The sequence below is a fragment of the Poecilia reticulata genome, chromosome 16 (assembly GCF_904066995.2).
Source record: "Poecilia reticulata chromosome 16, P_reticulata-male-v2, whole genome shotgun sequence".
NCBI classification, from domain to species: Eukaryota; Metazoa; Chordata; class Actinopteri; order Cyprinodontiformes; family Poeciliidae; genus Poecilia; species Poecilia reticulata.
Genome location: NC_088845.1, coordinates 730,953 through 743,029, shown reverse-complemented (window position 1 = coordinate 743,029; position 12,077 = coordinate 730,953). Strand labels below are relative to the sequence as shown.

The 12,077-nt window shown below is 48.6% G+C and overlaps 2 protein-coding genes and 1 long non-coding RNA gene across 5 annotated transcripts in view; 2 read left to right on the top strand and 1 right to left on the bottom strand.

Annotated features, from left to right (window-relative positions):
• Window positions 1-1,462, bottom strand: part of pi4kb (phosphatidylinositol 4-kinase, catalytic, beta) — a 10,884-nt gene extending 9,422 nt beyond the window's left edge. For both annotated transcript variants that reach the window (XM_081616990.1, XM_081616991.1), the window contains exons 1-2: window positions 1,303-1,462; window positions 1-614 (exon numbers count right to left, since the gene is read on the bottom strand). The exon at window positions 1-614 is cut by the window's left edge and continues 35 nt beyond it. In XM_081616990.1, coding sequence (XP_081473116.1) covers window positions 1-586 — 586 coding nt within the window. In that variant the 5' untranslated portion in view covers window positions 587-614; window positions 1,303-1,462. The remainder of the gene's footprint in view (window positions 615-1,302) is intronic.
• Window positions 1,463-4,897: 3,435 nt separating this feature from the next.
• Window positions 4,898-11,743, top strand: creb3l4 (cAMP responsive element binding protein 3-like 4). 2 transcript variants are annotated; one of them, XM_008430597.3, is made up of 10 exons: window positions 4,899-5,054; window positions 5,745-5,882; window positions 7,955-8,216; window positions 8,340-8,470; window positions 8,552-8,647; window positions 10,229-10,335; window positions 10,481-10,549; window positions 10,800-10,884; window positions 10,986-11,079; window positions 11,208-11,743. In XM_008430597.3, exons 2-10 carry the CDS (start codon window positions 5,748-5,750, stop codon window positions 11,462-11,464), a joined length of 1,236 nt encoding a protein of 411 aa, XP_008428819.2. In that variant the 5' UTR covers window positions 4,899-5,054; window positions 5,745-5,747; the 3' UTR covers window positions 11,465-11,743. The 2 variants fall into 2 exon arrangements, with proteins under 2 accessions (XP_081473128.1, XP_008428819.2); XM_081617002.1 differs by lacking the exon at window positions 10,481-10,549 and having other exon boundaries at window positions 4,898-5,054.
• On the top strand, window positions 9,194-10,114 carry LOC145555324 (uncharacterized). Its single transcript, XR_014091480.1, has 2 exons — window positions 9,194-9,468; window positions 9,545-10,114. It is a non-coding gene; the product is annotated as an uncharacterized LOC145555324 (long non-coding RNA).
• Window positions 11,744-12,077: the final 334 nt, after the last annotated feature.

Here is a 12,077-nt window from a genome sequence, read left to right as displayed (position 1 = left end):
CCATGTGGATGTACATGTTGAGCAGCTGCGGCAGGTAGAAGTCCACGTCGTCGTGCGGGAAGCTGAACAGCCGGTTCCCGATGTACGCCTGCACGCCCGGCTCCTTGGAGCTGTGCAGGTAGGAGATCGCCATGGAGACGTCGAACAGCTTCGACTCAAACAGCCGCAGCAGCCACGACTGCTTGGACGGGTTGTGTCTCTGGCGCCGCCGGGCGCTCTTCACCGAGCCGGGCGCTGGGCCCTCTGGGTCGTCCTCTTCACGGATCTGCGGCGGTTTGATGGCGGCGGCGCCGCGGTCCGGTCCGTTGTGCTGCGAGCCGGGGGCGGGACCGGCGTCCACCTGACGCAGCTTCACCTTCTGCAGGACCTCCTGACACGCCTGCTGCGCCACCTCGGCGTCTATGACCAGGCTCAGCTTGCCGCCCCCCTCGCTGATGACGCCCAAGGGTGGCGAGGCGGGGTGGGGGGGGCCGCATGAGGAGGGGGTGGAGGGCAGGGACTGGGAAGGGGAGGAGCAAGTGGAGAGGGAGGGGCTGTTCTGCTCAGAGCGGGCAGGGGAAAGGTCGTCCTGGGGGTCCGCCATCATGGCTGCCAAGAGGCTCCACCCACCGCCACTGTAACACAGACAGGTCAGAGGTCAGGAATGAGACCCTCCCCACAGGTGGAGGACAGCCAGCGCACCTGAGGGAGCTGGAACCAATCACGATCATCAAAGATCTCATATAGAAATGTGAATGTAGCTGCTGAACACTTCCTTTTAAATGGAGTGAGCAGAACTTAAAACCCGGTTCTGGGTAAGCCTGACCCGGTTCGGGTCAGTACCTGCCACTCCGAGTTCTTCTGGACCCAGCGGAAGAACCGCAGGGTAACTGGAGTCTGAAAACGGGTCGGAACAAACCCTTTGAGTCGAACCGGCCGGTTTGTTATTGTTCGGAGCCGACAGTCCAGCCTGACAGAACCGGTGTTTGGACTCATCTGCTAACAGACGGACAGCTGCAGCGGACCGAACCGAACCGAACTCTGTGAGCCGCTCTGTGGACCTTCATACCTAGCGTAGAACTGCTGCTAGCTCAGGGCTAGCGACTAACCATTGAAAATGAACGGGATGCTAACCCAACCAGCTAACGGTCCTCCAGTATGTTTGAACGCAGCTGTTAGCTCAGAGCTAAATAGCTCAGTGCTAGCAGATAATGCTAGCCTTAGCCAACTGTTGCTAACTCCCAGCTTAAGTTCCAGCGCGTGCCCAGGTGAGTTGTGCAGATGATGTGACGTGTCGGGAGGGTACAGGTGTGTCGCTATTACCTGTTGACAACTCAGTTGCGCCGAAATAAGGCCTCACGTGCAGTTTGTTGACTCCATTTATCCCGTTTGATCCTCATCTCCGCTGCCAGCCAGTAGGAGGCGCAGCGGCTCCTGTTCCGCTTCTCTCGCGATGTTTCCGGGCTGCACTGCCCCCCACTGGCCGGAGTCAGACTGGGTGAGCCAGAGGCGGCCGAACGTACCAGAATATACAGACTGTTTAGTTAGGGACGATTTAAACCATACTAGTTAAAGTAGTTAAAATGGGCGGACATGAAATACTGAAGAACACAAAGAAACATCCAATTAAACTGATTTTATTCTACAAACATTCAGCTACTGGTTTATAGCCACTGGTTGAGTCTCTCAGTTATACATACAGATATTGACTTTTATTTATAAACTAATCCTTTCAAACCCCCAATTCAGTCTCATTTTATTTTATTATCAGTTAAAACTCTTAATCAACAGGACTTGATCAAATATTTGGACTTTGGCTGTTTTTGTACGAGGCTCTAATCCTGCCATCATATAATTGGGGCTCAATTCACTTAAATTTACATTACATTACATCTTGTATTACATGTTTTTGAGCATTTTGTTTTTAACCTCTTAATCCGATTATTTAAAAAAAAGCTTTTTAAGATGCTCGACCTCATTGTTTTTTAAATTTCTTTTTATAATTCAATCCTTTGTTTCTTTTAAAGCAATAGATTTTATTTGTAATACTAGACATTAAATTCCTGAGTCAGTTTAAAAGGTTTGGACCCAGCAGTAACACGTCGTCCAGGCTGGTTCTGCTCCGACCCAGAAGCCCATGCAGGTGCAGGTCTGCTGAGGATGCCTGGGCCTGGGCCTGGTTCTGCTCGCATTAACACCTCGTTATGAAATGTCATCTTTATTCTTCTGTAACGATGGCTGCATTCTTAAAATTAAAATGTCTTGTATCCTGACCTTAATGCTCCTTTATACTATTTACAGAACAGATGATTGGAATAAAGGAACTTTTTAAAGTATTTTCTGTGATTTTATAATAGAAACTGACGAGAGAAATAGATTAAAATCAAATCTGATATGAATAAACATCTAGTATCATCCAGCCTTATTCAGTATATTAAATGACTAACTACATATTACTAAATATTCACATTTCTTTGCTGGTTTAACATAAATGTGTTTCATTTTAACATCTCATTGAATTCCTGATCTACATGTAAATACTTGATATAAACACAGAGAAAAGGGAAAAGTTTGTGAAATGTAGATTATATTTTATTGTAACAGGACAACAAAATGAACAGTGAATATTTAATATACTTCCTGGCAGCTAATCAGACATCAGACTAGTTACTGGTGATGGAAACTCGTCTCTGGAGGAGAGGACGTCCGGCTCGGCCCCGTCCAGGAAGTCCGGCTCGGCCCGTCCAGGAAGTCCGGCTCGGCCCGTCCAGGAAGTCCGGCTCGGCCCGTCCAGGAAGTCCGGCTCGGCCCGTCCAGGAAGTCCGGCTCGGCCCGTCCAGGAAGTCCGGCTCGGCCCGTCCAGGAAGTCCGGCTCGGCCCGTCCAGGACGTCCGGCTCGGCCCGTCCAGGACGACTGCAGGTCAGGGAGGCCAACAGCGTCTGCAGGTAGATTTATGCATATCTGGTGCTCCGGGTTCCAGATCCTAGTTTAACCAAGTGAATAAAAAGTTGGTCCACGTTGTGATGACCCGGCAGACCGTGGACTGATGGACGGCGTACCGGTCAGCTGGTCCAGGTGTTTGGATCCAGTGGTAATCAGCACAGCGATCATCAGAAACATCACGAGGTTTACGATGAAACCTGAACATTAAATCTAATAAGTGTCCATATTTAGCTGCACAACGTAATCAAAACTAATATTTAGCTCTTTTTGAGAGTTTTGCTTAAAATAAATGGACAATATCAGGAAATTAAATGTTTAAGTGAAATAGTTCTGGTATCACAAAGAAACTGCAAAAAGTGTTTCAGAGTTTTAACAACACAAGTTACTGAGTAAAGAGTGAACTGAAATATTTACTACTTAGAAAATGCAGGTTAAAATCTGAATACTCTTGAAAGTGAAGCTGAAATTAATTTAAACTGCTAGCAGGCAGAGAACAGAGTTCACCTGATATCTGCACCAACAGTGAGACAAACAATGATGCATATAAGATTCATTAGTTTATAAAAGTGGAGGCAAACCTAAATGTACCATTTTAAAAACAAAAAGCAGCAGGAGGATAAACTTCATAACCTGGTTTTCCACTGCAGTGAAGCTCGCCGGCTCTTCGACCAGCCGCCCGCACAAAGATATCCACCTGCGCCACAGCTCAAGACATTACGGTACACCCGTTTACGTGCTGCTTTCACAATAAAAGCGCACATCCGGTCCATGTTTGGTCCAGCCGCTGCAGTTGCACAAAGAAATAATGTATCAGAAATAATTGGGGACATTTTGCAATGCTGGAAAACTCTGTTTCCAGATTTCTCTCACTTCTGGGTGGAAGAGGGTTGAGGTTAGAGGGTTTTGATCAAAACCAGCAAATGTCAACCCGATCTGATGTTTTATTCCAAAATAAAAGCCTATTCAAAAACCATATTTTTACTTTTGTCCCCCTAAGTTGCAATGCTTATTGCTGAAAAACTGTTTCCAGTGACTTCTCTCTTTTCTGGATGACGAAGGGACACAACCAGCAAATATCAACCCTAGCTTTTTACTTTTGTATTCAAAAATAAGTAGAAACTGTAGAGAAGAGCTGCGCCACTCGCACCTAGCTGTCTCTACACATATACATCTATAACATCTCACTAAATACACATTATTATTATTATTATTATTGTTCTGGTTTTGTTCAAAGGTGCCCCTCTTCCACCCAGAAGTGACAGAAATCTGGAAACAGAGTTTTCCAGCATTGCAAAATGTCCCCAATTATTTCTGATACATTATTTCTTTGTGCAACTGCAGCGGCTGGATCAAACATGGACCGGATGTGCGCTTTTATTGTGAAAGCAGCACGTAAACGGGTGTACCGTAATGTCTTGAGCTGTGGCGCAGGTGAATATCTGGTCGAAGAGCCGGACTGACCTGCCGAACCGAACCGAACCGCTGCCTCTGTCCTCAGCCTGTTTCCGTCGCAGTGAATTCGTACAGATTCCTTCAACCTCCATCTTCCGTTTCTGACCTGGATCTTCAACAGCAGGGTGTTAGCTGTAGTGGCTAAGCTCACCTGGAGCTGCGTCGGACAGACCATAATACCCTGTGCTCAGAGTTGGAGCCGTTACCATGGTAACAAGCGCCTGTGTGCCTGGCCGAGCGGAGCCTCCATTGACTTGAACAATGATGACGTCATTTTAACTCAGAATCCCACTAAAATAATAAGACTTCTTGGGATCAAGCTGCACATTGTGACGTCACCGTTGTCGGGGTGACGGTGTGGGTTAGGGCTGCATCACGGATGACGTCAGAAGAATAAATAATGAAGAAACACCTTATTGGCTGTAGAACATGGGTTCCTGCCCCAATTACCACAGTAAAGTGTTTCTGGTTATTTCAGATTACATAACTCAACGTCTTTAGTGTTTTCCGTGACGTGATGTCCGGCTGTGGAACCGGAAGTGCCGGAGCTGCGGGCGGCCAGCAGGGGGAACCAGAGAGCAGGAAGCGCCGAGGCTCCCAGGCTGCCAGCTGTTCTGGTTCTGGTTTGATGACGAACCGAACGCGCTGATTCGGAACCAGCTCCAAACAGAACCACTCTGTGAGTATGTGCAGCTCCTGGTCCGGGTCAGCCTGGTTCTGGTTCTGGTGGTCCTGAAAGTTGATCTCAATCCGGATTCAACCTGCTGAGCTGCGTCAGGAAGGTTCTGGATTCAGAACCTCAGCCTGGTCTGCCGGGAGATCAGAGGTTCTGGAGGGTTCCGGGCCAGAACCTCTCCGGGTTTCTGCTCATCTAAACAGATGGTTCTGATTCTGGTTCCTCCGGCTGAGCATTCTCAGACTGTTTGGGTTTGAATGTTTGGGTCCAGGTTCTGCTGGTACTGGTTGCATTGTGTTGCTGTGCGGGCAGCAGCGGTCCTGGTCAGAACCGGTCCGTCCGGTTCCAGAGGCGGGACGGGAATGTTTGAGTTGGAGGGCGGGTCCAGCAGGATGTCCTGGACCACTGAGCCTGCTGGAGCAACCGGGCCAAACCAGAACCTCGGGTCCAAACTGCCAGCTTCCCTCTGGAGGACCAACAGAACAGAACCATTCAGAACCTGGCAGGGAAAACAAACCCAGTTCTGGTTCCTGTTCTGGGTTCTCTGGGTGAAACCAGAACCAGAACCTGGATGTGTTTTGTATTTCCTCTCAGAGGTTCTGATCCGAAGCTACAGCAGATGGTTCTGGTTCTGGTTGGGAGCAGACCCGTTTGGGTTTTAGGTGGTTCTGATGTTGTTGTGGTTTGTTTCAGCTGATGGACGCTGAGAGCGGAGCGGTTCTGCCTGGAACCGGGCCAGTGGGTCGCCGGCCCGGTTCGACCCGCTTCAGAGAGCCCCTGCAGGGCTGGGTGGTGGACCCCAGCTGTGTGAGTGGATATATTGGTGAACAGGTGAGTTCTCAGGTGTAGAGCTGGACTTTATTTGGACGTGATGGAGAGATGGTTCCGATCCGGCTGCAGACCAGGGCGGCAGCAGCAGGGGGAGGAAGGGGCAGTTAGTGTTACAGTGAAGGTACGCAGACCAGGTGATGGACGGAACAGGTGCATCCTGTTTACCTGAGAGGATGAAGATGGCGGTGAGGTTCGACCTTAAAGGGCCGGCAGCATCCTGTCAAACCGACTGCGTTCATCTGTTTTTCCCTGACTTGTTGCTTTGATTCCTTCGTGTTTGACAAATCCTCTAATCTCCATGGCAACCATTCAGTTGTATCGCCTGGGTGGACCTAGCCCCGCCTCTGAGGCGTAGCTCCTTCAGACTAGCCAGCAGCAATCAGCTGCTGAGCTCATGAGCTGCTGCTCAGAGCAGGACTGGTAAAAACATTAAAGGGTTAATAGAGGAGCCATGTTGGGACGACTTCCTGGAGGCGGAGCTTGAGGAAGACCAGGAGCTTCTTAAAGAGACAAAGACCCAATTTCAATGAGTTAAATTAGGAAGTCAAAGTCATATTTAATTTATAAAAAGCATTTTTATTAACCCTGAAGGTAACTTGGTTACTTGATTGTGCTCTAAAACGGCAGCATGTGCCTGAGAAATACCCGATACTGTCCCTTTAAGGTGGGAGCTGTGCCAGTGAATAAAACCTTTCTTTGTATTTGAGACGACCATGACCTGATCTCCAAGACGGTCTGACAGGAGGTGGGCTGGAGGAAAGGCAGAGCTGGGCGTCGTCAGCGTAACGACGGGTATTAATATATCTGCTGAATATGTGGCCAGGATGTAGATCTGAGCCCTGAGGAACTCCTGCAGAAACCTAGACTGGATTATCCACCTGGTTCCTGGGGGCTTACTGTGGAAACGGTCTTACTTCCGGAGCCCACAGGAAGTAGAAGCATTTCACTAATTTGTAGGGTTTTTTCTATATTCATGACAGAAGTTACATCTCTCTCCTCGGTTATAATACAATATTTAATAAAACGTGTTGACCGTCTGCTACCAGAGAGCAGCTCCGGGCAGATTGTGAGTTTCATCAGGGGAGCGACGGGAACGTGACGTTTTGTGACGGTGAGTTAGCATCGCGGCTAGCAGCTCGTTTCTCTGAAGACAGGAATAACGAGAAGCTGGTCAGATCTGAGCTGCAGGATAAAACATCATATTATCTTGGTGTGATGGGAACTTTATGTTTTGTTGGAATTTAAAAGACAAAATAAACTATCTGGGTCCATTTAGTCCATCAGAACCAGAACCTTGAGGTTCTCCGTTGCTGAGAATCTCCCCACTGGACCAGAACCGAACCGACCCACACATTAACCCGTTATAGAGAGAAACTTTCCACTGGAAAGAGTCGCAAGACGCCCTGGTGGAGCTCTGGGATCTGCTGCGCTGATCTCTAATAATCAGATGAGGTTCAGTTTGTAGCTGCAGCAACTTCAAGATAACATCTGCAGCAACCGAGTCAGTGAAGCAGCTAACTATGCTAGTGCGGGTTATTGGCTATTTCTTCAAGTCGCCATCCCTCCCGCATTAGCTGTAGGTAAAACAATAGTCACATTTAAGCTGTGATAACTGGAGTTCCACATATTTTATAGCCTAAATCCTCTGTGGAAAACCGGTTAGCGAGTTGCTAACATGTAAACAACTGGAAGTTCTGTCTTGCGGCGGAAGTCGCTCCCATAATTCACGCAAAGCATCATGGAGCGTAGGAATAAGGTGGATACAGGACACACTGACAGGTACGAGGAGGAAGGATGCTAATGGACGCTTAGCATCCTTCCTCCTTATCCCAGAGGATAAGATGAGAAATGGCGTCAATAGAAGGAGAACAGTAAATGAGCGTTGTTTTTAATGGAGGCGAAACTCCTTGGTGTTGGCAAGGAGCATTTTAGCTGAAAGGCGGTCTGAGCATGCTCAGTTAGTCTTCACATCCTGACTCCTTCTGGGCCGGAACCAGAATCCTGCTGGTGCTTCGGCACCAGGTGTTTCTGGGTCCGGCCTTCTCTTCTCATTCGTCCTTACTTCCTATCAGGTGACCTTGGATGACAGCGAATCGGAGGACGTTCTGCAGGCTGTCGACCCCAACGAAGTGTTCGGAACCGGTACCGGTACCGCCGACACGTCGTCCGAGAGTGACGTCTCGGAGGAGACCCCCGTTGCAATGGTGACAGCAGTAACCACGGCGACCAGCCAGCCAGCCCCAACAGCAGTCTACCAGGTGGTCTATGACATCAGCTCTGTGGGCGGAGCCAAACCTGAACCCGGTCAGGAGAACGTCATCTCCATCGAGCTGGGTAGGTCCGGTTCTGACCCTGTTCTCACTCAGTCCACATGATGATGTCATTTGTCAAAGTCATCAACTCACCTTGTTTCCTCCCACCACCCCCCCCATCACACCGCCCCGCCTCCTCCTCCAGATGAATGGAGTTCCCAGCTGCTGTTTTCGGACTCCTGCATCTTCAGCGACTTGCACGCCGTCTCGTCTTCATCATCATCCTCTCCATGTGACGGCAGCCGGAGCTCCGCCCCTCTTTCAGGTAGAGACCAGGTAAGACTTCCTGTCAGTGAGTGTCATCAGAGGGCGTCTGAGACTGGAGGACTCACTCTTCTTCTTCTTCTTCTTCTTGAGGCGCCGCTGTTCCCTGACCTGCGGCTGACGGAGGAGGAGCAGAAGCTGCTGACAGAGGAGGGCGTGTCCCTGCCCAGCAACCTCCCACTCACTAAGGTCCAACTGAAAACCAGGGTTATTTTCACCACTGCACTAACTGAACTTCCTCAGTTCAGAGAAGAGCTGAAGCGATTCCTCCAATGATCCTCAAGTATTAAAATTCCTCCAGGAAAATGTTCCGGCCTTAAAGCTCCGTTCAGTTATGCTTTATTATTTAGCCAGCGTGTTCCGGCCGCGTCGTTGTGACTTTCACCTCTGAGTTGTTGACGAAAGCCAGAACATCCGATTTTCAGATTCGGCCTGTGGGGATTCACTGATTCATGATAATGTCCAGGTTTTCAGCATTTTTCCTTTAAATGACGATTCCTGGAGTCTGGCAGCTTTTCTCCTGGAGCTGCTGCTTCTGGCAGGTGTTTTTATACAGGTGAGCAGACAGACTGAACACGGCGGGCGGCTGTGCTTTAGATGCACGAATGAACCGGAAAACTAATCTCATCTCAACCCGGTGGAGCGGAACTGATAGATGAGTTTCCATGACGATCGAAGGTGTCGGATCCCGTCGCTAACATGAACACAAAGCTCTAATGTTTGGGCAAGGTCAGAGTTCACCTGCTAAACTGAATGGAGATGAGTACCGTATTTTCTGGACTATAAGCCGCTACTGTTTTCCTAAGCTTTGAACCATGCGGCTCATATGTGGATTTTTCTTCCACCACCAGGGGGCGCTTTAGCAGGAAGGGAATCATTGGAAGTAAAAGAAGAAAGCGGCCATTAAAACGGAATTAGGTTTTATAGGGAATTGAAACTTGAGAATGTTGTTGATCAGTTAAATAGCATTTTTCGTTTTTTAAATACTGGGATCATTATGAGAATCTGAGGTAATGATATTAGGATCCAGTAGGTGGCAGTAGAGCAACAATAATGGATGCAAGCTGCTGTTGAAATCTAAAGAAGAAGAAGAAGAGGAAAGCAGCCATTTTCATTTAGCTCATGCTAGTAGCAACACGAAGGATCAGCACTTTGTTACAGTTACGGTTCAGAAACTAATCAGTTCAGTTAAATCTAAACTTGGCACCTTTTTCTTTTTCAACCCAGTAATATCACCTCCACATGTAATAAATGTGATATTCAGTCGACCTGTGATGACCCAGATGTTGGCTGTTGGAGCGGCAGAGAAATCTGAGGCTTATAGTTTACTGGTTTAAAAAACTTTGGGGTTGTGGCTTATAGTCCAGAAAATACGGTACATAAATCAGAAACTGGAGTATTGACATTTTTATAAGCGTATCTGTGAGCCTGCCTCTATCATTAAATTAACTTCAGATTCTTGTATAACTTTTCTTCAGGTTAACTTAGAAAGGCGGCTAATATTGTTACAGGTTAGTTTTCTAAACTACAGGAAAGTAACTTGAGCTTAAATATGAAAAACTGGCCTGACGTTGATATGCGATAGTAACTCTGCTGTTATGTTAGATTTACTAATATTGTATTTTATCCCATAACTCCATTAATCGTAAGAATAATCGATAATTACTCGATTACTAAAATATTCATTTACAACAGAACTAGTTGAGTGATGTTGGCGGCCATCTTGTTTTGGAGCTTGAATTGGTCTCTGACGTGTTTCTCTCCCCGCAGGCTGAAGAGCGGATCCTGAAGAAAGTCCGCAGGAAGATCCGGAACAAGCAGTCGGCTCAGGACAGCCGCAAGAGGAGGAAGGAGTACATCCACGGCCTGGAGAGCAGGTACCGCCGGCGCGCAGTCCTTGCGTTGCCATGGTAACTCGTGAGCAGGATTAGTTGATGCTCACTGACATAGCAACAGTGCAGCCTAGTGGCCTGACCCCGCTACCATCTTAATGGTTCTGACCCGGTCTGGTTCTGTCTGCAGGGCAGCGGCGTGTTCGGCTCAGAACCAGGAGCTGCAGCGAACCGTGGAGCAGCTGGAGAAACACAACGTGTAAGATGATTCCTCTGGTTCTGACCCGATGTTTCCCTGCTGTAGATCCAGGAGCAGACTTACGCTAACGCTGTTTATGCTGAGCGCATTAGCATTAGCTTCCGCTAAATACCATGTCGGTATTGCGGTTTAGCGTTAGGAGGCTAATGTTCATGTTGAGCACATCGGAGTTAGCATAGCTAGCCTTTTTGTTGGCGGCAGATGTTCCGGACCGGGTTCTGAGCCGGGTCGTGGTTCTGTCTCCCCTCAGGTCCCTCCTGGCTCAGCTGCAGCAGCTCCGCTCCCTCATCAAGCAGACGGCCAGTAAAGGAGCGCAGACCAGCACCTGCTTACTGGTGAGGAGCTCTGACAGGTTCTGTGGTTCTTATGGTGTCGGGTCCGCCGGGCCGGTTCCGGGACGCTTGGGGAGTCAGAACCGCTTTCTGTTTGTCCTCAGATCCTGCTAGTGTCCCTCAGCCTGATCGTCCTCCCGAACTTCAGCCCGTTCAGCCGCCGCCCGTCAGCCGACGACGACTACAGAACCGCCGCAGGTCGGTTCGGATCTCTCGCCTGCTAGCAGTTCCACTTAGACGCGGTTCTTTGGACCGAGACGAAGCCGAGGGTTGGGTCAGCCTGCCGGGTCGGAACCTCAGGAAATAATCATTTTTATTTTCTGCAGTTGTGTCCAGAAACATCCTGACGGATCCAAACTTCTCCAACCCGGCTGACTACGGCGCCGGTTCTGCTGCACGTTCGGACTCATCGGTGCCTCCTGAGCTCAGCCAATCAGGACCTGCAGAGGGGGCAGCGGCACTGCCGGAGCCAATAGGAACCCTGGAGAGCTTAGACACCAGCCAATCACAGAACGAGACGGCTGCTGTTGCCGGGCAGACTGGACGTGAGGCGGGAAAAACCGGACACGCTGATGAGATGTAACCAGAACCTCCAGCAGGGGCCGCCAGACTGACGCTGAGCAGCTGGAGGTCTGGTTCTGTTGGATCAGAACCAGAACACTGAGGTTCTGGAGTGCTACCATGACCGGAATCGGGTTTTAAAGTGGATCCAGCAACCAGACAAGACTTAACCGAGACTGTTGGACCAGACCTGGGACCGGAACCGACCCGTTTTATGTTCATCTTGTGGAGAAACGCTGACCTGAGATGCTTCCGGGTTGGTCTGTGGGTTCTTGTTCAGTAAATCACGTGATGCTGCAAACAGGTTCTGACTCTGCTCTGTTGACGTAACCATAGTAACAATAATACCTTTCCAGTTTCAACACGGCCATCTGCTGTCTCATCAGCTACATGGAATCTTAATTTCAGCATTTTTCATCCTGCAATGTATAAAATATGACTGAATACTGAATACTTCCTGTCCTCATTAATACAATGTACCCAAAATCAGAAATAACACAATTATCACCTTGTTTACACTAATATATCATATCTAGAAGAATAAGTCATTCTAAATATACTGCTCAAAAAAATAAAGGGAACACTTCAGTGTTCGCTTAAATGTTAAAGTGTTCCCTTTATTTTTTGAGCAGTGT